This window comes from Cynoglossus semilaevis, chromosome 7 (assembly GCF_000523025.1).
Source record: "Cynoglossus semilaevis isolate Cse_v1.0 chromosome 7, Cse_v1.0, whole genome shotgun sequence".
NCBI lineage: Eukaryota > Metazoa > Chordata > Actinopteri > Pleuronectiformes > Cynoglossidae > Cynoglossus > Cynoglossus semilaevis.
The window spans coordinates 4,990,915-5,015,367 of record NC_024313.1 but is presented as its reverse complement, the minus strand read 5'-3'; the positions used below and the strand labels follow the sequence as shown (position 1 = coordinate 5,015,367).

The window sequence follows — 24,453 nt, the reverse complement described above, 5'->3', positions numbered from 1 at the left end:
CAACACCCACACACACACACACACACCGTCCTACTAGTCCTTCCTGGGTGCTGTCTGAGTCTCTAGGGGAATGTAAACAGACAGTTAGCTTATCATCCAGTTAGCTCCAAGGTTGGTCCCAGTAGCATCAGGAAGACTCTTATCTGTCTGAAGGCAAGGATCCTTCGCCGTTCTCTCTGTAGCTCCGTGGCTCTGGGAGGCACTTCCTACAGCAACTGTAGTAATTGAGTAAATAATGGGTACTTAGTTATAGTTAAAATGATCAAGGGACAAACCATAGATCATTTAATAATAATGAAAAAATAAAGTAAAACTTAGTTGTCAAAATAAATGAGATGGTAAACATATAACTCAGAATACACCTTTAGTGCGACAAACCATAGATCATTTAATAATAATAAAAAAATAAAGTAAAACTTAGTTGTCAGAATACACCTTTAGTGTTAATGTAGAGTGCAGTGTTAGAAACACTGTTAAAGTGTGCACGTTTTTCTGACTTTCAGCTGACTTTGGAGATTTCACCCAGTTCATGTCTCAGGACTTCCTCAGGGAGTACGTGCTCTTCCCAGTGGTGAGTCCCTTAATCTTAACTTAACGCCACTGTGTGTGTTTTCATGTGTGTGTGTGTAAGAGAGATTTTTTTTTTCTGCGTGTGTGTGTGTGTTTTTCTGTGTGTGTTGCCTGAAGGCAGACATTCTTCGATCACCTGTGTTCCTCCTCCCTGTTCCAGAACAGGAGTGAGAGCTTGGAATGACATAAAGATTTATTATAGAACAGATGTGTTGTGTTAATGAAACTCAACTGTCAGTCTGCTCCACTGACAACTGTGTTATCTTCATTTTATTACAGAGTGTAATTCACTGTCATGACTACCGTTAAGACAAATGTTCACATTTCACTTTCACACTTCTTCCGATTTCACAATAACAAGTGGAAAATTGAATCTTTTTTATCCAAAATTTCAAAATTCACAAAAAAAAAAACAAAAAAATAATTTACCATCTCACTTGTCTTTCCTCCTCGCTGTCTTCTTTTCTACCTTTGACCAGAACTGGCCGACAGGAGAAGAAGTGCTTGAAGAGTGGACTCAGAAGGTTGCAGAGGAGCACAAGAGCCACTGGTACTGTTTAGGTTTATATTTATATTTAAAATTAAACAATTTATGTGTGCATCTCTGCTAACTGTGTCTTTTTTATGCACCTTCCAGTCGAATGCAGACTGCAGAAGCCGAGCTCTTGTACATCAAGGAGGTGGAGAAGCTGGATGGTTTTGGCCAGGAGAGCTTCGCTGCCAAGGTATAACACACCAACATGAACACATTCTTCTCCATCTCCTCCAACCATATTAACCAGAACCTTCTTCTCCCTGCAGGACAACTACACCAATGATATTTTTATTGGTGTGTCCTTTGTTGGCGTGTTTGTCAAACACAGGAACGGCAGATCCATCATGCTCCACAAGTAAATCAAGAACACTCTATTTTTATAAAATGAAAAAGTGTTATAGCATTAGAAGGAGTTTGTCTGTGTGGGAGAATGTAATTGTTCTGTGCTAATTACGCTCGTGTTTGTGTGTGACAGGTGGAAGGACATCGGTACTATAGCACACAACAAGTCAGCCATCACAGTGGAGATAACAAGCAGAGACGACACCATCGTTTTTCACATGGTTAGTGTTGTGTCTCGGGGTTGTGCGCACACACACTATTAGTACAAGGTTTCCAGTGGGAAGTGCTGAACAAAAACACACATTTCCTACCCACAGATAAATACAAGGATGAATATTTTCACAGATTTTTGTATCAAAACAAATGATTCCACAAGTCAAAAAAATCTTTTTTTTTGTCTTGTTGTGCTTGTTCCTGCAGGAGGATATGGAGATGGCCAAGTACATCTCTCGACTGTTCACATCTAGACACAAATTCTACAAACAGAACAAGATTTGTGCAGAGTGAGTTTTGAGGTCACACATAAAGGTCAACAGGTCACCTTTAAACTCCTGAAACGTCTATATTCCAAATACATTAGGTCTACCTTAGAAACAGTTCATTATATAAGCTGAAGGTGGCGCTGCTGGAATTTCTTGTTTTTTTTAGACGACAAATGAATTAACTACCTACTTAGTTGTTTTATTTTTATTTTGTCATTGATGTGTTTTCTCTTCAGGCCCACTCACTCACCTGCACCAATCAGGAGGAGACCCACCTGGACTCACCGTCTTTCTCTGGTAAAACAGCGTCTTCTGTCTCGAACACATTTTTGGTTGGTTTTATTACACAATCCTTTTTAATTGTGTTAGTGCCTCCAGCCTGTGTAAATTATTCCAAAAGCCTGGAGACAGTGTGGGGAGTGGAGAGAGAAGACAGAAACTGTGGTCAGGGTTCTGACCCTGCACTCCCACTCAGGGCAGTGCTTAATTGTTCCATGGAGCCTGGCTTTTAACGTGCTGTGCTGCTGCGGTGCGGTGGGTGTTGTTGGAAAGTCTGTAAGGGTGTTGCTTGGTCCGATTTCCGGTGTCACAATGAAGGCAGTGATTTGCACGTCTCCTTTTTTTGCTAGCCAGACAATGGCAACGCTAAAAGTGGCACAATGGCCGCTCAGTCGGCCCGGTGGCGTTCTCAGATGTCTGTGTGCAGAACCACAGGCACTGGAGGTTCTCAACTCCACAGTCTCAGAGTCATTATCACCTCATGATGTGATTATTCATTAACAGTTGCATGTGACAATGAGACTACTGTATATTTGATGGAGTGTGGGAGTTAATTCAACTGTTCTTAATTCATTATGTTCCATCCTTCCAGCCACGTCCTCAGTCCTGTAACTTCCAGTCAATGCATTCCCAGTACGGAGAGCCGTATCAAGACACACAGAGTTCTCAAGGTACGTGTGAAACACACGGTTGTCAGAGCGACAGCGTTAACCACAGCCATATTTATGATTCTTCCATCTTTATAACTGAGCTAATTGTGTTCTTCCCATCTGTCGTGTGACTCACTAACCATTTGTGTTTTAAACAATCTCCCAGTCAATTAAAGCCCAGCGGTAGGGGTGCAGAGCAGTGACCTCATGTGTGTGTGCCTCTCTCTCGCTCTCTCTCTCTCTCTTATTAACTTGTTCACACAGTGTGCTAACCCTGTGATCCAAAAAAGATGCTTCACAGTAAAACGACGCATGTGGAAAAACAGTTTGGGCGTGCTACTATGCAAGGGTGTGAGATCATTGGGTAGTGTGACCTCAGGCATCGCACACTGACTGTCTGTGCGGACAGAGATTGTGTTTGTCTGCCTACTTGTGGGCCTGAGAGACTTTTACACAAGATGAGAGAATGTCCCATTGTTAAATAAAACGTAACAACATGCGTACAACTCTCTGTTACGTTACGTTATGGTGGGAAGAAGAAGAATGTTTTAAATCCGCCCTCCTTCTTCTGAAGGAAAGTTTGTCGCTGCTCCACCAAAAAACCCACAGTGACAATTATCGTTACATTTGAAGAGTGCTGAAAATATGATTTATCTCTTAAACCAGCTACTGTAAACCCTAAATGTCATTTGGATCTTTATTTAACTGCAGAAGGACCTTAAAATAATTCAGTGACAATTTTAATTTAAATCAGAGGGGGTCATAAAAGTCCCAATTTGGACCGTGAAGTTATTATAATTTCTTAAACATAAGGTTTTGACTGCTCTAAATAAATATGCAAAATAACATTACCTACTGTACGTGAGATGATACTGAATTATTCATTATTTTTTGACTTCTTTGCTTCTGTTAAGATGATGTTTTGTCCCAGCATGACGTGTGCAAGCACGACCTTGTAGTAATGTTCACAAACTTTGTCTTTTCTATTTTTGGATTTGTAGACAGCATCTTTCATGACGATCCCTACTACAAGTCAGAAACAAGTTTGGATCGCTGCCCCTTGGACTTCCCTTTCAGGAATGGTACCGTGCCAAACGGCAGCATGTACAGCAGCCCCAGCCTGAGCTCCCTCAATCACTCCCAGACTTTTGTCCCACCCTCGCCGATATCTTCGAACCTCAGCATCCCAGGCAGTGAGCTCATGCGGCCCGACTACATCCCCAGCCACCGCCACAGTGCCATCATCGCTCCGTCCTACAGACCCACGCCTGAGTATGACACTGTGATGCGGCAGAAGCGGCGCATGCTCCCCACTCACCATGACCTCCACAGCCAATCGCTGCGGAGTCTGAACATCAGTAACGCCTGTGCATACCGCCAGCCTGAATCTCTGGTTTACAGCCAGCCGGAGATGAGGGAGCGAGGCCCTTACCACGGCCTGGGGCCCAGCCCTGGACCATATACACCACAGGTAGGGTCGGAGTAAAAAACCAACAGTACTTCTTGATCAGACAGTTCTCTTGTACTTACCTGTTTTTAATTTGTACTCATTTCAGATTAGCTACAGCAAACCAGTGTCTCATGGTCCTCACCAGGGAGGACCAGCCAGCAGCAAAGGTCCCTGTCACTCACCCTGTGTTAACGGTGTTGGAGGAGGTGTTGGTGGTGGTCCCGGGGGTGCAGGCGTGGGGAGCTCCATCTCTCACACTGTCAGCACACCAGAGTTGGCCAACACCAAACAGCAGGGGACCAACGCTGGAAGCTACGCAGCTACAGCTAACATGCTGAGAAACCACATGTCTCGACCTCCTCCACCTTACCCTTCCAGCGCGTTCCGGCCAGCCACCAGTACACCTGATCTGGCCAGCCACCGTCACCGCTGCATTGGGGGCAGCAGCCCCGAACTTGTTACCCGCATGGTGCAGTTGTCGGTCAAGACTTTCCAGCCAGACAGCTCTGCCGTTGTGCACCAGTCGCTGCAGGAGGTCAGTGAACCACTAACTGCTGCTGCTAAGCATCGCTCCACTCTGGGCAAGAGACACAGTATGGAGGTGATCAGTAGCATGAGAGCAGGAGGAGGAGGAGGAGGAGGAGGAGGAGGCGGGATGGAAGGTTTAGTCATGAAAGGCATCAATGCTCCGCTCCATCGGAGGAACACTCTCAGAGAACATGTGATGCCGCCTCAGCCTCAGCCCATTCCTCAACCTCAGGCCCAAACCCCTCAGCCACAGCCTCCACCACAGCAGACAAAGGAGCTGCCCATGCAGATGCCTGTCCAGAAAACACCAGAACCCTCTGTGACAGCACCCGCACCTGTGGCCTATCAGCATCAAAAGACTCTTTCTAATGCTACCATGCTCATACACAGTAGTGAGAGTGAAGAAGAGGAAGAGGAGGAGGAGGAGAGGCCGGAGCTGGACGTTCAAATCCCAAGTCTCAACGAGGACATCAGCATCAGTGCTCAGCTTCAGGCTGCTCTGGCCAAACTGCCAAACAAACCGCCGCCAGAATATCCTGGTCCTCCCAGGCCCGCTGCTAACACTCAGATGAGGAACCACAATCATAACCACACACATCACCACACCCACAATCAAGGACCACAGAACAACCAGGGACCAGTGGACCCAAACCACGCTCACGGCAGAGTCCTTACCAGTGGGCCGAGCCAGGGTGATGTCAGACATGAAGAAGACTGTGGTACGGGTCCTGGTGGGACGCTGACCCGCGGGGATCAGAATGGAGTGAACGGGGCCGTTTTGGGTCCGTCTATCTCAGAACCAGACCTGACCAGTGTGAAGGAGAGGGTGAGGAAGGAGCCCGTCAAAGAGAGGCCAGTGTCAGAGATGTTCTCCCTGGAGGACAGCATCGTGGAGAGAGAAATTGCTCAAAGGGTAGGAAGAACATTCAGCCTTGTTATTTTAATAACAAAGCACAGACTTTTTCAGATTCAGTGACATATGAACGTCTAACAGTAAGAATCCTGAAACAGAAGCCCCTTCACCAGAGTTTACACTTTGAAATAGTCAGCTTCTGTTGTTTGCCTGTTATTTTCATGGCTCCTGATTAGCTGTAATCCAGGGTTTAGCACCTTAGAGGCTAGCACTAGGCTCCGAGTCTCCCCATGCAGCTAAAATCCCCATAATCCCTGATTATTGTTTTGGTTAGGTTCACTGTGTAGGTATAAATTAAATCATATAATCGCCTCACTTGAACTTCCTGTAAAGCCCTGTGTTCATGACTGACCAAGTGTACGTAGGTGAAGGTTAACTCCTCAGAATGTTTCCATTAGGAGAAAGAAAAAGTGCCATCGCCGTAGTTAAAATAACATCAGATTATGTGATTGATCAAATTTACCCCCTGGTGGCGCCCAAGCTGTTGTTTTGACTGACCCTTGGGCCAAAGAAGGGAAGGGTGGAGCTGTCCTGGAGGCCTGAAGGCATCAGAGATTAGGAGCATGTAATCCTAGGAGGAAGGAGCTGTGCAATGTGGGTCAAACTGGGGTTGACCAAAGTAACTCAGCACACATGGGGACAGTGTGTCATCTGTGAGGAAAGAGGCTGTAGAGTTGGAGTGGGGGAGGAGAGGTACGATCAACTAAACAGGATCACATCACATTTATTATGTTAGTTTTGTTAGTTTACACCTTTTCACACTGCGACGGAGGAAATAGGTGTGAATCTAACGTCCAGGCTCACATGGACGTCCACGTCACACCGTCCCTGCCCACTTGTCCACTTCACTGCAGCTGCTGAAGTCCAGTTATTCCTGCCATGCTGCCTATACCTGTGACCATGACCTCGGGATTTGTCTCTTTTTTAAAGACGCTGGAAAGACAGAAGATGTCGGTGGACTCCATGAAGAGACCTCTGATGATGGCCGCCCTTAATGGACTCTATGTGGCCCGGATGCCGGTTCCTAAGAGTCCAACAGAGGACGGCAGCAAGTCTGCTACCGACGAGCGGGTAAGACGCTCACTCATGCTGTCAGATCGTAGGATTTAAGGACATGGAGTAATTTCATTTATTATAGAATCTTATTTGTGTAGAAGTAGTAAGAGTAGTAATATACTTTTTCTGCTTGTATTTTCTGGTCCATACAGTAATGTCAAATTGTAGTCATGTTATATTGTAATACTATACAAACTGTAATAAAAAACCTGCATAAAATAATATTTTCAATAACTTGAAGTTAAATCTAAAACATACTAAAATATTGTGCTGGATTTCTGGTCTGCAGTAAAAATATTGTACATTCTTTAGTCCTCAATTTAATTATAAAAAAATCCAACCTAAAATGTTCTTGAAAAGTGATGAAGTATTTTTGTTAAATTTCCCCTTTTTATTTCTTTTTTCGTTTTGATCCAAAAGATTTAAAAACAAGCCTTTGTCCTGATGGTTGCTAAGCTAACGGGGGCAAGCCCCAAGTGGGCTGTGGAACGCATGGCATGGTGGTACTTATCGCCCCTGGGCCCAGTGGTATGTTAAGAATGTGACCCAGGAGAAAGCGGGCGAGCTGCAGACACACAGGGAGAAAGAGAGAGAGAGAGAGATGCTGCTCTCTCAGACATGGTTGTCCTTACAAACACTGTCCTCCAGGATCAATACCACCTACGCTTTTCTGTGCATTCATACAGAGTCGTTGTACTTTTAGATGTATTTTTTTGTTTGGTGGAATATCTGAAGATGTAGATGTTACTCTGAAAAAACTGAGATTTTTGCTATTCAGTGATTGAAAAGACCTCCCTCTGCTTTTCTTCTCTCCTCTTCTCTTCTCCCCTCTCTTCCACTTTTCTTTCTCCTTCAGTGTAAGACCCTGGAGTTGAAGCTGGAAGAGGAGCGGGTCTTCACCGAGTATGAGCAGGTGCCCAAGAAGAGAACCAACTGTGTTCTCACTACAGCGACATTGCCCGAAAATGCGGAGCGAAACCGCTTCAGGGACGTGGTTCCCTACGAAGAGAACAGGGTGGAGCTGGTGCCCAACAAGGAGAACAACACGGGCTACATCAATGCCTCACACATCAAGGTAATGTTGTCACTCATCCATCAGTGGTCTTCAGGCTGTGAGTCCACAGACTGGGACAGTCTGTGTAGACTAAAGGACTTCCATTCCTAACAGGAATGATTGTAGCAGAGCTCTGTTAATGCTGTCCTTACCGTCCACCAGGTTTCTACACACTCTACCTCAAATGACCAAATTCTGATTCCTGGCCAAATCCCCTTAATCACTGCTACCAGACTCATCTTACATAACACATTCAAACAAATAGTTTAAACTCGATACGTTCAGCTCTCTTCATGCCTTTGTGGACATTTCTAAGCAGGGAACTGCTGGATGGATGAAAGGCAGCCATTGAAGGCTGTTTGGTCTTTTAAGCTCACAGAGCCTTTGGAATTCCCAAAGAATGTGGTCCAAACTCCAAACCCTCTTAAATCAGTCCGAGCTACTCTCACCAGCGCTCCTATTCATGCTTAGTTACCAGTGGTGTGTGTGCGACGAGGATGCGTGTTTATGCATGAGTTTGCGTTTAGCCTAATTGCAGTGCAGGGTGCAATGGCCACGCTGAATCACTCTGCCCATCACGCTGCAAACCTCTTACTCCCCCTGTCACTTAAGGTGGCTACTGCAGAACAAAACGGCCTTGTTTATTCTCCATCTAGTTCTTGACACAGTGTTGGTAGTCAGACGGTGACCTGAGGGATCACTGAGGGAGTGATTCAGTCCTGGTGGTGGTTTTTGGTTATAACTGAGCGGGAAAAATGTTTTTAAAAAAACAACACAAAAATCAATTATGAGAAGAAGAGTTAATGTTAAGTATGAATGAGAGACAGTGACTCCCACTGTATACTTGGGATATGATATACTGCCCCCCAGTGGTGAATGTGAGTATTGTCTCCCTCTGGAATTCATCGTTTTCACTCAGTCACAGTTATTCCTCACTGAGGTGTTTGTGTGTGTGACTGTATGTGTGTTTTTTTGTCAGGTGATGATCAGGGGGGAGGAGTGGCACTACATCGCCACCCAAGGACCACTGGCCAACACCTGCGCCGACTTCTGGCAGATGGTCTGGGAGCAAGGGGTCAACGTTATCGCTGCGGTTACGGCAGAAGAGGTACAAACACAAACGGTTTACAGGGATGTGGTCAGTGTGTGTTTCAGTAAACAGCTGCTGTGTGTGAAATACATGTAATATATTATACTTCTGTACTATATTTACTACTGTACTATACATTACTATATCTATATTATAACTATAGAATCCTGATGATCACTTTCTTTTCCTTCTCTGGTCCAGGAGGGCGGACGGTCCAAGAGCCACCGCTACTGGCCTAAACTGGGCTCCAAACACAACTCAGCCACACACGGCAAGTTCAAGGTGACCACAAAGTTCCGCACCGACTCGGGCTGCTACGCCACCACAGGTTTGAAGGTCAAACACCTGTTGTCAGGTCAGGAGAGGACAGTCTGGCACCTGCAGTACACTGACTGGCCTGAGCAGGGCTGCCCTGAATATGTTGTAGGATTCCTCTGTGAGTAAAGGGAGAACTTCAGAGCGTGATAGGAAATCATTAAGTGAGGGCTTTGATGACCTTCTTGACCTCTGTCCCCTTTATTCCTGCAGCCTATCTAGAGGAGATCCAGTCTGTGAGGAGACACACAAACTCCATGATGGACACCTCCAAGAGCCTCAACCCTCCTGTGGTGGTTCACTGCAGCGCTGGAGTGGGTCGCACCGGGGTGGTCATCCTCACAGAGCTGATGATCAGCTGCCTGGAGCACAATGAGGTAAATGGACCGGAGGTCTACATCATTGCTGCTGATACAAACGTCCTGTTAGGTTTATTTATGTGTTACTTAATGAATTGAATTAACTAATTACCTGTCTGTATATCATCCCTCCACTTATTGTTGCTCTAACATTGGGATTTCCAAAGGATGGAGCACAAAGCCCTTGGGGTGTGTAACCTGCCACTAGGGGGTGCTTGAGATAAAAATGTGATGGTGGTTTGAAGTGTATTTTATCCACACATTAAAGATGTGTTAATAAACATTTCCTTTGTATTATAATTTAAAATTGTCATTGTCATTAGGACGTGACTTTGTTAGTAAATTCCCAACTTCAGTTCTTGACAGCGTCGCTGCTCTTCTGTTTTTCCCTGTAACGGTTGACTTTTAACTTCTGCTGTGTTTCTGTCTCCTCAGCCTATGGAAGTTCCAGCCATGCTGTCGGAGCTGAGGCAGCAGAGGATGCTGATGGTGCAGACCATCTCCCAGTATAAGTTTGTCTACCAGGTCCTCATCCAGTTCCTCAAGAACTCTCGCCTCATCTGAGCAAGTAATGATGTGGCTGAGTCAGAACCTCCGTTTGCAGGTTTAAAGTGACGACAGTGTTTTTTCTGGTCATTCTTCGTATCAGATGGGAATTCTTTTTTATCCCTGCTCCTAGTTTTCTCCGTCAGGTCACTGTCAGAGAGTCAAGTGACGCTTAAATCCTGCCGGCGTTCAAATAGTTTTCTGTCCCTGTGCCCCTGGTGCTCATGAGATTTTTTGTCTTTGTTATACAGGTCTGAAGCTTATTAACACAGTGCTACATTTCAAACTCACTCCTCAGCAGGCTTTACGCTGCATGAACAGTAGGTGGCAGCAGTATTGCTGCTAAACTCTTAGTGTGCTCTGAAAGAAAGAAATAACAGAAATATGCTCTAAAAAATCACATTTTAATATTTTCTCATACTTTAACAGAGTATTGATTAACTCGGCAAATATTTACTTTAACAGTTAACAGTTTTTATAATTTATTTCTACTATGAACGAGGTCACATTTGCCTTGAAACACAGCATGAACAAACGTGTCAGTGAATGTTTTTTTTAAATGCTTCTTTTTAAGGAACTATTTCAATGAACAAATCATTTCAAATGTCTGTCCAGTTCATTGAAGATAAACATCTGACTGATGTCAAACAGGGAAGCGTGTCCTTATACTGTATATACAGCAAATACTGTATTTTAATGCCTTACTTAAAACTTAAAACAATGGTTTGTGATGTACTGGACGAGTTTAGTAAAAAAAAAAAAAAAAACTCCAAAAAATAATCTTCAAGTTTTTGTGTCATTACAAAAACAATAATATTTCAAATCCTTTACCTAAATCTTGGGTAAAGACAGAACACAATGAGAAATGTGATATTTTATTTGTGATTCAGTCCTGGTGAATCTTGTTTATAAAAATCACTTAGAAACCGCAAGAAAAAATTCTCAAAGATTCATATTATCGTATTGTTTATGTAATAACCAGCCATGTCTTCAATAACATTGTACATATAACGGGCATGAGAAAGAAAAATCAAACTATTTTATGTATTATATGTGTTGTTGTTTTTTTGTTTTTGACTTGGTACCCTCAAAATACCGCAACTTAATCAACTATGCATGCCTTTTTATATATTTCAGTGTATATATTCTCAGATAAGTATAAGCTCTCTGTTGACATGTAAGTGTTTTGTTGCACTTCGGTTGTTTTCGTGACAGTATTTTTTTTTTTCCACAAGGCATTCCACACTTTAATATTTAATCCTAATCCCCGTTTGTCTTCCCCTGTTTTTGGCCAAACTTCTAAATATGTTACTGAGTATGTGTACATATGTTTTGTATATGTGTTTTCAGTGCATCTCTTTTTTTTCTCCCCAGACTTGTATGAAACTGTCATACTTGGCTATTATGCAATAAAGCCTTATTTTCTTTAAGACTGTGGCCAACAGTTTGGTTGTTTTTCCTCGGCCCAGTCAAGTTAACGCTTCACCATCACCTTGGTGCATTTTAGTTGACGGTTATTTTACTTTTCATTCACAAACCATGACAGTCCTTTGCTCACTAACACTTTCTCTCTTTTTTGTGGTGATTATGAACTGAAGTATAAACGATGATGGATTCAAACCACATACTTCAACTAACTATGATGTCATTTCTGACCGCAGGGGATTGAAAAGAGTCACCAAGGAACACATTTAATAGTCAAGTCAATTTTATCTGCTTGGCTCCAATTCACCAAACACCACGATGGACTTTATTGACATGGAAATGAAATCAAATCCTTCACTGTCTCCTTGTGGTGAAGCAGCTGTCTGACCACCTGACTGAGACATTTGTTGCGTTGACGTCAAACCCCCATCAACTGTAGTAAATTCCTGAGTTCAGGTGAAAGCATTGGGGTCATGAGTCATTAACCCCGTAACAACTTTATAATGTACAAATGTAGGCCGTGTACAAAATATCTGCAAAGTTCTCAAAAAAATGCATAAGAAAAAAAAAACCTTCCATAGAAACAAATGTATCTTTGTTACAGTGACACATTCCACAGAAAGTGCCTTCAGCTGTGAAGAGCTCCTGAACAGAGGAGCGTCTGTAGTCCACAGGAATCCACCAGAGGTCGGCCTCTTTACTGTCCTCTTCACTTTTGTGCTATTTCCTTACGCAGCTCTGCCAGATATAAGTGATCTTTCCCGTGAGTGACCTCCATGATGGCCAACGCCTGTGGACACACACGCAGTGAACGTCTTATAACAGAAGAAGTGTCGTCAAAGTCTCTCTGTCCCTGATGAAGGGTCAGGCTGAAATCGTTTATTTGTTTGATTTAATTGACTGTATAAAATACCTTCTTGAGGAGACCGACACCCACTGAGTTCCTGTCCATCACCATGTACAAGCGACCCATCTTCAGATAGATGGACGAGACGTTCAGGGAGAACGGAGGATACAGCTGGCTGGAGTTTCCATGCAAAAATATGAATTAAAACAAATAAAAGTGAATAACAAAATAAAACCGACATAAAACAACAGTACCAGTGCCACGTGTGTCTGGTTGTGGTTCTTACAAGTACGGTTTGAGGATCTTCTCCCCGTATCTGATGGCTCCTTCTACGTCCTCCATGTAGAGACAAACCCCCATGGCTTGGTAGACCATGTGGAGCATGTAGACATTGGAGTCGTCGAAGACAGATCCCATCTCCTCCATGCTATGTTCACACATCTCCAGCAGCTCACCAGGGGGTGCTAAAGAGTCAAGGTTGCATCCACAACTATTTCCTGGTTGAATTGTTGGGGTCATAAACAGAGTCAGCCATATTGGTGTTTTGTTTTTATAGTAAAAAATGTTTGACACCAAGGATATTTTTAATGTTCTTGCAGGCCCTGAATTCTCTGATGCTCTTCCTGGCGTAGCGAACCATGTTGTTGACGACCTCCGGCTCAATGGGGTCACTCCTCTTTCGCAGCTTCAACTTTTTCTTATCCTGGAGAAACAAAACAGAGGACACATGACGACAGGCCAATCAGAGGGGGTGTCCACCTCAGTCTGTAATGGCACTTTTCTCTGTTTTTACCAGGTCTTACTTTGGACTTGGTTTTACATTCCTGACAATCACAGCTGAAGTAATAGGACTCCCTCAGCCTGTTGTTGCGATCATCTGTTGGGTAAAGGAGGTCGATGTAGCTGATGAGCACCTGCAGGAGAGGAGAGCACGTAAATACACGACACATGAAAGATCTACAGGAAAGGAGAGTAAAGTACTGTATTTGTCATGAACGAAAAGGTAAGTTTTAAGTTTTTTTTACTTTATATTGCATAAATCTTGCCACAGTTTGACATTTAATATAAAGTCCTGGTCTTATTTTCTTCGGTAAATATTACAACCTTACCCCTAGGCTCTACCAAAGAGAATAGAAGTCAAAGCAATTTCTATCAGTTGTTTCACAAAACTGCACACTCGAGCACATTTAGGTAAAAGACAGAATAGGAGCCAACCCCCACTAGAGGCAGCTGTCCTTTTTCCTCACTTCATCTCCAGGCTTCATGTTCTGGACTGCCCTTATCTCAGCTGACGTCCCCTTGTAGGTGACGATGACGCTGGGAAGACAGCTGTGGTTTATGAGGGCCACGCTGTGAGGCGAGAAGATGGCAGAAGAAGAAATGAGATTATAGACGTGTACGCAATGGATCAGCTACTGCTCAGAATGAAGATATCTCAGCGATACAGTCCACTTGTGTTGAGTTTGTGTTAGGTTTGCTGTTACTCAATATTTTTTACAAAACAAGATATGATGTTTTTTGGGTGGGATTTGTATTCCAAATTTTACACACAGGAGTATATTATGTGTTATTTTGTGGCATTTCTGGATTATTTTATGTTTTGTGTGTTTTCCAAAAAAGTCATAGGATAATATAACGTTTTTTGGTTTTTTACGTATTTTACTCTCAGGTTATCTCCCCACACAACTAGAATGTGATTAATCAAAAATTAAACATTTTAACTGAGTGACAGCTAATTTATATATATTTATTTATTTAGTTTTTGAGGGGGCAGTGTGTATTTTGATTACACATGACATTAATTACCTTGGATGTAATAATAATAATAATAATAATAATAATAATAATAATAATAATGATAATGATAATAATGATAATAACGGTAATATTAATAAAAATAAAATAATAATTATATTTAAATCTAACCACTATCCTATCACGTGACCCAGGTATGATAAAAAGTTGATGTTAATCAACAGCAGCTATTGAATGTAAATGTGACTGTACAGTGTACAGGTGCATAAGTGTTCCTTCTTACTCTGGGTAGACTGCTGTGCCTAAGTGGGACAGTTCATCATCCTCTATAGTGAAACCATTACAAGCCACCTGTTGAAGGAAACACAAGAAACAACAACAAAACAAGAATGAAAAAAGTAAAAATAAATTATTCTTTCAGCATATGTTAGCGTGTGTTTGTGGGATTGGATGAGAAGGACCTGGGAGAACAGTGTGAGCAGGTCCTTGTGGTCTGGAAAGTCCAGGTGCTTGGAGTAAAACTGATGCAGCTCAGCAATGTTCCCCTCGTTCATCTCTCTGTTTTCGTTGTCCACATCCTCCACGTCTGTTAGAGAGAGGGGGAGAACTGTTTTACCCACTCACTGGAAGAGGAAGAATGCTTTTTATATGAGCCTTTAAAAACATCAAAATGTAGAGATTTCTTAAACTTAAATGTCCAGTTAGGCTTCCATAGAACACTCAAGGGCCTCCTTGCCTTATAATAAAATATTTTTAAGTTAAAATAGCTGGCCAGAACTGGCTACAAATTTGACGAAAAGTTACCAAAAATATATGCAAGCTGGCCAAAATGGGCTAACGAGTAGTTAAGACAATAGCTAAATGTAGAGGGGTACTATGCTGGCATGCTACTATGCTACTAGCTAAATGTAGAGGGGTACTATGCTGGGACGGACTTAGATAAAAAACCAATTGATCAGAAATAGCCTTATGTACAGAAAATCTACCTTGCCATAAACATATATCAGACAAATATTACCCCATGACAAGCTAACAATTAGCTGCTAAAACAGACAAATTCTTAGTGATCTTGTTCTTGTAAACCAGACGGTAAATACTCACGTGACTGCATCTCTCCTATGAGCAGGATCTTCTCAGACACACATCTTTCTTTTTGTGATTTCTGGAAAAAAAAAAAGAAAAACAACAAAAAACTAAAACAAACAAAAAACATATAACTGTAAATACATAGCCAATGAGTTTGTTCCAGAGAGAGCTCTGTGTTTTATTGACTCTCAGACCGTCTTGGCAAGGATCCGGGCCACAAGGCGCGTCATCTCTGATGGACACCATTTCTCTCCAAATGCAGTAATTGCTGAACACTCCAGCTTGTGCATTGCCCAATCCGCTTTCTACATGACACACAGAAAAGTATTAGATGAAATCCAATTCAAATGAAAAGTAAATGGTTAGTTAGTAAAAGCTGGTTGAAAAGTCTAATACACAGTTCTGCACATCTGTTAAAACACTCAGTATTGTCTTCACAGCTGACACCTGGTAAAATCTGTTTGATTTTCCTACCTGACATTTTACATTGCAGTAAAACGCTTTCTTGCATTTTCCACATTTTGCCAGTCCTTCCTTCCTGCAAGACACAATGTGTTTTCATAATAATGACATCAAAATGTTTCTGCAAGTTATGAAACATCCCAAACATCACATCACATCACATTTCATCATTAAATGTAATTGTAATTGTGAACGTGGAGGACGTGGCTAAAGCTGCCAGTGCGTCAGTATCACTGTCAGTGCCTATGAACAGAAACGTTCTGCTCCAAGACGAGACGCAGCAGTTGCCTGTGAGCAGTGAACGGCTTTGAAACATGCAGTGGTATTAATAGAGCTGACCTTCTGAAGTATCAGCTGTCCACAGTGAAACAGCAAAAGTGTCTGAAGGCACACTGGCACAAGTTTACAGATTTTTTTTAATTTTTACGAAAGCTAAACGGCTTCTGAGGCTTCAGGTGAGAAAACATGAACAATTTGGGATCAAAACACTGTTAAAGTATATATTGAAAGTCTAAAGGGTCAGACAGTGGTCTGTGGTGATCAACAGTGAACAAGGGGCTCAAACAAAGCAAATCATAATTCACTGCAACTACTCCTTTATCAACAAGAAGTGTTAGAATGCAGACAGAAATAATAGACAGATGATAGTAACATACAATGGGAATTTATTTTTGCAAGTTTAAAATAATTCTATTATTAAGTGATTTGATGACGATTTAATTCCTGGGTGATTTACTTTGGTTTTATTTCTTTTTTTCCTTTAACACTTCCTGAATAGTTTGCCTTCATAAATGTGTACTGTGGATAGTAGTGATTACGCTAGCAAAATTACTTTGCAATTAAAGGTGCAACTCCAGGTTGACAGAGTGTGAGTTACATAATAACAGGCCATTCAGGAGAGCAAATCTCTTACTCATGGTATCTGGACAGAGAGGACATATAGGCATTTGAAAGGTGATATAGAGGAACCACCATTCAGAAAGAAGAGCCACAGCTTAAATAGATTCAGTGGTAGGTTATTTTTATGACAGAGTTACATGTGGTCCAGAGCTGCATGTGTATGAGGTGGCCAGTTGTTAGAATAAATAATAGAATAAAATACTTTAGTATAATAGTATTGTGGAGAGCTGCAGACACTCTGCATGCTTTCTTTGTCTTTAACCTGTGTTTACACTGTTTCAAGATGGAAAAGTTTGCCACACAATAAAGACCTTCTTGGTGCCAAGTTAAACATCTAAGGATTATAGTCATGTCTAAACCATTAGAAGACGAAATATGGCTTTTCATCAATACTGTCATAAATCTCTAAATAAATGTTTTGCACTGAGAAGCATTATTTTGAGATGATTTAAGATTTAAAATTCTGGTTTACTTTGTCTTGTTAGAAAAGTACAGATGCATACCTGGTGAAGCAAAACTCACAGTAATAGCCTCTCTCCTTCACTGATAACACATGAGAGAATGCAGGGCAGGAGAAGAGAAGCTCTCCAACTTTGAAGGCCTTAGTGACGCGCAGACCTCGGCCTTTCCCTGGGCTCTCGAACCTCTCTATTCCCTTAATGCTGCCTGTCATGGCTGTGTGGTTTTTTCCTTTCAGCCTCAGTCTTCACTCCGAGTGACTCTACCCTGTAGGAGACGTTGTAAAGTAGAGGGGGGATGTGCGTGTGTGAGACACTGACCGCCAACTGGCCAGGAGTCACCAATAATAGTACAGGAAGTAGAGTGGCAGTTAGCTATAGAAGACAAAAAATAAAATAAATAAATAAATAAACAAACAAACAAAAAACAGGTAAAATAAATAAATGTATAATAAATACATAAATAAATAGAACTTATTGTTTGAAATTTCCAAGATTTGGTGTATTTCAATACCAGATAGTGAGATGTAGTCTTACACAAACCCATGTACAAATGGATGACACAAAACTTTGTTACTTATCAAACCTGTTTTTATTTATTTAATTTAAAACGTTGATATTATTCTAATTTATTATAATTATTATCAATATAAAATAAATAAATAAATGTATATCATCAAATAGTTTATTTTGTTTCCAAAGTATTTTTAACCACAAAAATAATTAAATAGATAAAAAACAAGTATCTAGCACATAAACTACTCCTAAATTAATTGTCGAAAATATATTAATACAGTTTAATATCATTAAGTCGTCATTTCCGTTTATTTCGGCGACAGGTTGTGACGTAATGACGCACAACGACGTCTAGGTTTAGTCCGTTATTTTGAAACACACCTACGGATGCTAAGTTGTAAATACAAGGAGGGCATCGAAGGAAAGGTTTAAAAATGTGTCAATATGATTCAGAAACTGATTCCAAAGTTGTAGTAAAAAATTTTGTTCTAATTTTCCTTTTATATTTGCACCTAGAGTCATTGGAAAAACAGAAGACGTCCAGCTACACATCCGAATATTGAACTTCACGTCGACCTGTTGCTAATTCTCAGAAGAGGAGGAAACACCTGCCCTACGTCAGACTGGACCGCACAGTCGCTGTTGCTAAGGTAAGATTTGCCCACTCATTGTGCTGACGCAACACATTTGCTCATCTTAAATCACAAAATAAGTATATGTGAGCGATATCCTATGTAAATCTAATTAATTCTAATTTAAAAAGGGTATGAATGATAGACAGCCAATGAAATAATAAACGCACACGCTACAGTTTTCTGTAATTACCAGTTTCACAATTAATTTTACCACGTACTACAGTTTTCTGTAATTACCAGTTTCATAATTAATTTTACCACGTATTTTTTTTAACTTACTACGAATTTTATTTAGCTTATAAGTTGATAATATCTGACAGATAATTGGTGTTACGTGAGAAGTAAGTGTATGAAGCCTTAATCCTGTCACAGTACGTTAGGGTTTTTTTTGCCAAAGTGTAATGACGGAAGCCTTAATCCTGTCACAGTACGTTACACTTTTTTGCCAAAGTGTAATGACACCCTCTGTTGGTGAAGTTGGAGCATTACCGGTACTGGCATATTTTATATTATTCTGCCTCACATTTGAAAGGCGAGAATCTGTATCTCGTTATGTGCAAATGTCATGACAACAAATGATTCTTGATTCTTTATTCTTAAGAAATGAGATGGTGTTAAAAAATAACCCACTGGAGCTTTGTTTGAACACATCGGGTGCATGCTAAAATATTTTACTGACAAAACCTTTTCATACCTCAAGTCTTAATTAATTTTTAGATATGACTGTGATTGAATGATAGGGTCCTGGCCTAACAGAGCATTTTGTATTTGCTGTTCTCCACTTTTGTCATGTTGTGCCATCATGTGGTTGTATTTTGTAAGTGCACCCTTAAATGACCAGGATGTAATGTACATACATAGAGTTATATATTCAGCGGTCACTTCATATACCGGCAGGTTATTTTGCAGACAGTAGAAGAAGTCAGGGTTAAGGTCACGACCTTGAGCAGATTGAAATGCATCAGGACTCATAAGCCTGTGCTCCTCCTGTCTTTCTCCCCCTCTGTGCACTACTGTAAAATATTTTTTTTCTCTCATCTCTATCTGAAGGCTTTATCCAACTTTGCCCCAGATTCACCCCGATTTATTATAATTCCATTTTTCTGGTCCTTCAATCTAAAGATTTGTTTCTCTGCATTTTTAATAACAAGCATAAAAGTGAAGCATGTCCTGGAGAGATTATGTGGTCGTCTTTGGCGGAGTCTCGTCTTGATTACATCACAGGAACCTGATTTGATTTGGAAGAAACCCCCTGTTCCAGGGCAGGATCTCTTTAGACCTGCAACACTGTGCTGCTTTCTTGTCTTGTCAGAGGGGATGATGTTGATGAATATGATCTGAAACGCCAGGGAGGTCAGAAGGGAGGGAAGAGATTAGGTGAGAGGATTATGATTTTAAATCATGAGAAATATAATAAGAAACAATAAATCCTAAGTAGATTTACTTCTCAAGAAAACCCTGTTAGTGGAAATCAAAAGAATAAGAGACATCACAGAGAGAAGAGGCAGCATTTGTATTATAGAGATGCGGTCTAATCTAGGCCTATTCATTGTTTATTTCACATGTATACTTGGATATATACATATATACACACACATTTAAATATCTGTGTGTATATCCCCATATATTTTTTATAAAAATATTTTCTACTTTTTCTACTTTATTATTATATCTTACTGTAGGTGTATGTGTTATTTGTGTGTTTTCTCTGTACTCAGGTCCCATAATCTGTAGTCTAGATATTAATCTTATTCTGAATTGACCGCTGAAGAGAAATTGAGTGTGAAATGCTGTTTGTCTTCATATGTGATCCTGTTGTGAACTGGCAACCTGTCCAGGCTGTACCTGATGTCTGTTGGGACTGGCTCCAGGTCCTGGAACAACTTCTATTTTCTGTATTTAAATGACTAAAAATCTAGATAAATGGAGAAACGAATAGCAAATTTTATGATTTAGTGAAGAATATTGACAAGGGTCTAGATCGATCATAGGTCAGTACTTTTAGATTATAAAGGAAACTATTTTGTTGTGTTTTGTGGGTGTGTGTCTAACCGACTTCTTTGCTCCATCGTTTTTTACACCACCCGTACACACTGTATGTATAACCTATGGTCCTACTTACGACTACGTTGATGGATTCAGCACTTTGTCACATTGTAGACCTCGTAAAATGGCAGCTGTTAATGCCCCTCTGCCACGAGGTCGCGCAGAAGGGATGTGTGTGAAATCCAGCACGGTTAAAGACCTTTGCTACACCTGATCTGGCTGTAGTCGTGGCCTGACTTCTGCTCGAGTTGTACCCGTAACCTTGTCAACGCAGGCCATTCCCAGGCTGCTGCGTTAACCAGGGGTCATCCGCAGGTCGTGGTATGAGAAATTGGCAGTGTAGTGTGTTTGCATTTTAGTGAAGGGGGTGAGGACAGAGTGCCAGACAAATCTATGCTGTGATTTAGAAAAGGCAGCATGCCAAGACTATATATAATTATGCTTATATTCCCCTGAGCTGAGTCCTGGTAATATACTGTAAATCCACATACTTTCAGATGAACCCCATGACATCAGTGAGACAATGTCCACCATCTCCCCTTGTCCCTTGTCAGACGCTCAGGGAGCCAAGTCTTAAGCCTTAACCCACTCTGTCTCCACCCGTGGATTGGAGGGGGAGTCGGGGGGGTGACGCCGGCCGTTTGGCCATCTTAGCCCATGAGGGTTTTGAAGGCGCAGAGCCTCATCTTCCACTGTTGATCCATGTGTCTTTGCTTTGGCACAGACACGGCACTATAGACCACTGTGGGCAGAGTGGGGTCCACTGCCCTGTGGTACCTATCTAAGCCCTGCTTTCACTCGGGGGGCTTAGCGCCTCACCCTCCAGCTGTTTTATGAGCAGACAGCTGAGCTAATCTGTCACCCTCTTCCCACCTATGTCTCACGCTTTGTTTCTTCTTCGGACTTGATCATCAAGGCCCTGTGCCTCTATTAGATCCCGTTCAGACACCGTTGATCCTGTTTCCTTATACAACACAAACACAGCAGTACTTCAGTACAACAAAGGAACAGCTGTATGGTGTCATGGAGTAACTTCTTTCAAGAACATTCAAACTTCAAATACATAATTTTAACCGTTTAACTGTTTCATTAAATATTTGAATCTGCTGTAGCTGGTATGCAGAAAGGCAAAGGAATTTTTCTGTATCTATTTTCATGATTTATCCCACAGTGGGGAAGGCTATATAACTGGGCTAGACTGTGTGTAAGAGCTATATTAGAACACAGTTTATTCTGATCCTGGTATTTTAACTTAACAGTCATGGTTTCTGTTTCTTGGAGAACAAGGACATTTCAGTTGTTTAGAGTCCCCCCTACCTACCAGTAAAATATATAAAAAACTTATTTGACTATTTCTAGTAAACCCATGGTTCCTAATTTAAAAAGTTATGATTCATGAAGGATTGGTGTCTTACCTCTACAGTGTTGTTAATAATACATTTAAAAACAGTTATTTTTTTGTAATGAATGCTGTCATAGTTTCCTTCTTTCTTCCTTGACTTTTTTGAACGGGTCACTACATTCTCCAAATGACTTGCTACTTTTCATCATCTCTTCTATTTCTTTATCCTCTCCCTGTTCTGACCTGTAACCTTGATCTTCATCTTCATCTTCATCTCCTCCTCCTTGGCGCTGCCCTCTTCAGCAGTCAGGCTAAAGTTAGAAGTGACAACAGTTGCAGGTTGACACCAAAGGCTAAATAAGACCAGAACAATAGCTGCCCCCTCCTACTTTCAGCCCCTCATCTTCCCCTTTAATAGACCTCTATTGTTCTGTGCCTCCACTGTTGCTCTTTCACAGAGTTTGTTAGCTATGCTAATGAAGACTGGGCTTGTGTGGGTTTAGTGAGCGGGGATTTGATGCTCTTTAACTGGGCTCTTTTAGAAAGGGGTTACAGTCATGAGAGCGGCCACCGGTAAAATGTCAGAGGCTTGTGGACGGGGTACTGTGGTGGAAGTGCATCAGAGGTCCGTTAGATTCACACAGCAGCGCTTTTCTTCTATTTGATATCTATACGCTGCCCTAAACACAGCAGTCAGCACAATGTCCAAAAGAAAATATAGTTCAGAGTACAGTATATACCTCTGGCCCTCCATTGCACGATGTACTGTGTGTGTCAGCATGTCAGAGTCCTTGCAGGAAAAAAAAAAGCGCGGAGTAAGACAAGATGCAGCGGCTACAGTAGGTTTAGTGCAGTCAGTCAGCCAATCATTCAGTAAGTCTGTAAATAGCCTGGCCGATGGCTCCTTTGAGCTTTCCTCTAAGAGGAATTCTCTTTCTCCTTGGTGTATTAATAGTCCCTGTGCATTGTTTCCTACAGCAGCACTAGTGCAATCAAAGGAAGTTGGCCTGCCAAGTATACAAATATTTTCCTTTGTCCCTATGTTTAGCCGCCATGTAAGAGTCAGATATGTGTGTGCGAGTGTGACGGGCGCTCGGATGTGTGTCCGTGGCTCCGTGAACAAGTGTGTGCATGCTCCTGGGTATTATGTCAGGTTGTATGTTTATTAATATGTGTAATCGTATATGTACACGGATCCATCCTTTAATTGTTTGTGCTTGTGGGCGCGTGCGTGGCCTTACGCCACCGTTGGAGAGTGTGACCTTATATTTGGGATGTCACATGCTCAACCGTCTGGTGGTGTGTTGGCACACTGTGGTGAAGTGGCTACTGTTGTGTTAACAGGTGTGTAGAGGTGTGATGTCATTGTCTACATTGGAATACATAAACAGAGCTTCTGTATGAGAGAGTGGCCTTCTTTCCACTCTTCATTATTTCCATTGAAAAAAAAAATCACCTCAGTTTCTTTTTTTTTAAACAGAGACATTATTGTCAGATTTGTGTAATTGCTTTATAAATGCCTTTGGAGGAAATTGGTAATTTGATGCCACATTTCTGTGAAGTTATTAGCTTGATTTGAATGGAAACATTACATGATAATGCTCTCTGTGGAACTATATTTCTCTGTAATTCCTCATGTGCTGCCAAAATATGATTGCCTGACATTTTAAATGTCAGAAGGACTGATTCAATAGCCACACAGAATGTATCCAGAGCTCATCTGTTTGTCTTTGTAACTGCAATACTACAAATTCCACAGTCAGTTGCCAGTCAGCTTATAATATACTGTAATGGTAATGTTTTCTGCAGCGTTCTGCCAGAGGTATGAGCTCTGACTGCCTGACCTCAGCTCTGACTCTCACCTTAAAGTTGGAGTGGCCTGTAATCTTGAGTAAGTGTTACACAGAACATGTAGCTCCCTCCTACTCTCCCCTATGGGGCGCTATAAATGTAGTTCAAAACAACTGATAGTTAGCACCTGCTGACCTGTGTGGCTGTACACTCATGATATTCTCACTTTACAAACTCCTAAAGCAGCCGACCTGTACATTGACACATACACTTTGAGTGTCTTTTAAAAAAAGAAGACTCTATATACAGTTAGTACATGAGTATTGGTATCAGAAATTCCCTTAAAATAAGTATTCTCTTTAATATCACATTATATAATGGATAATTTTTTAAAATTTTTTTTAGGTTTATGGTCATATCATGAACAGGCTATTTCAGAGTCACTTCTCCATTCAGGCTTAAACCAAACTTTGTCCTTCATAATTATAATTGAAACATCCTCACACACACACACACACACACATACACCTTCACATAATAGGAAGTATCTTGATCTTCTAGTCGAAAGGTAGTTGCACACCACCACAGACTCACACATCCCGACGTTAAAATACAGCAGTTAGTCATATCTGATATCTTGCACCCTCAGGGAGGCAGGTTGTGTAGTGGCCAAGTGTTAGTGCCGCGGCATCATCGGTCACTTCGAGTCTGTCACTGACTCACCAAGGGCACAATGGAATTAGTGAGATTCTCTGCAATGTGACAGCTTGCTCTGGCTAAATGGTGTAATAATCTACCCTTCCTCTCGCTAACCTACAGCAGTATGCGTACACACACACACACACGCACACACTCCCCATACCAACTGGCACAAATAACATTGTCTTAAGCTATAAAAAAGATTTTTCCCCCTGCCTCCATTGCGGTAATTATTGAATTAATGCAGATGGAGAGAGACATCTGCATGTTAAAGTGTTGGCCTCTCTCTTATGCACAGCAGATGTTCCCCTGTCATTTACTC

General features: G+C 41.6%; 2 protein-coding genes and 1 long non-coding RNA gene across 3 annotated transcripts in view; 2 read left to right on the top strand and 1 right to left on the bottom strand.

Moving 5' to 3' along the window:
* Nucleotides 1–11,593, top strand: part of LOC103380836 (protein tyrosine phosphatase non-receptor type 14) — a 29,117-nt gene extending 17,524 nt beyond the window's left edge. Inside the window, exons 5-20 of the mRNA XM_008312946.3 lie at nt 504–571; nt 1,050–1,120; nt 1,208–1,295; nt 1,372–1,460; nt 1,581–1,668; nt 1,868–1,950; nt 2,166–2,226; nt 2,801–2,879; nt 3,860–4,329; nt 4,415–5,749; nt 6,680–6,820; nt 7,662–7,880; nt 8,839–8,967; nt 9,151–9,385; nt 9,478–9,641; nt 10,059–11,593. Coding sequence (XP_008311168.1) covers nt 504–571; nt 1,050–1,120; nt 1,208–1,295; nt 1,372–1,460; nt 1,581–1,668; nt 1,868–1,950; nt 2,166–2,226; nt 2,801–2,879; nt 3,860–4,329; nt 4,415–5,749; nt 6,680–6,820; nt 7,662–7,880; nt 8,839–8,967; nt 9,151–9,385; nt 9,478–9,641; nt 10,059–10,187 — 3,449 coding nt within the window. The 3' untranslated portion in view covers nt 10,188–11,593. The remainder of the gene's footprint in view (nt 1–503; nt 572–1,049; nt 1,121–1,207; nt 1,296–1,371; nt 1,461–1,580; nt 1,669–1,867; nt 1,951–2,165; nt 2,227–2,800; nt 2,880–3,859; nt 4,330–4,414; nt 5,750–6,679; nt 6,821–7,661; nt 7,881–8,838; nt 8,968–9,150; nt 9,386–9,477; nt 9,642–10,058) is intronic.
* Nucleotides 11,354–17,692, bottom strand: smyd2b (SET and MYND domain containing 2b). Its single transcript, XM_008312945.2, has 12 exons — nt 17,148–17,692; nt 15,757–15,820; nt 15,477–15,587; nt 15,298–15,358; nt 14,658–14,782; nt 14,480–14,547; nt 13,689–13,791; nt 13,245–13,355; nt 13,024–13,144; nt 12,728–12,902; nt 12,508–12,616; nt 11,354–12,384 (listed from the first exon to the last, which is right to left on the bottom strand). Exons 1-12 carry the CDS (start codon nt 17,315–17,317, stop codon nt 12,304–12,306), a joined length of 1,299 nt encoding a protein of 432 aa, XP_008311167.1. The 5' UTR covers nt 17,318–17,692; the 3' UTR covers nt 11,354–12,303.
* A 270-nt stretch (nt 17,693–17,962) lies between these two features.
* LOC103380834 (uncharacterized) overlaps nt 17,963–24,453 on the top strand; it is an 82,359-nt gene continuing 75,868 nt past the window's right edge. The window contains exons 1-2 of the long non-coding RNA XR_521722.3: nt 17,963–18,044; nt 18,135–18,268. This is a non-coding gene — a long non-coding RNA (uncharacterized LOC103380834). The remainder of the gene's footprint in view (nt 18,045–18,134; nt 18,269–24,453) is intronic.

Bases quoted from the DNA above. Each gene is read 5' to 3' on its own strand.
- smyd2b (XM_008312945.2), bottom strand. From the start codon at position 17,317: ATGACAGGCAGCATTAAGGGAATAGAGAGGTTCGAGAGCCCAGGGAAA. The intron at 13,356-13,688 runs GTGAGGAAAAAG...CCTCTCCTGCAG, and splicing joins ACATGAAGCCTGGAGATGAA to GTGCTCATCAGCTACATCGA. The intron at 13,145-13,244 runs GTAAGACCTGGT...TTGTTTCTCCAG, and splicing joins AATGTAAAACCAAGTCCAAA to GATAAGAAAAAGTTGAAGCT.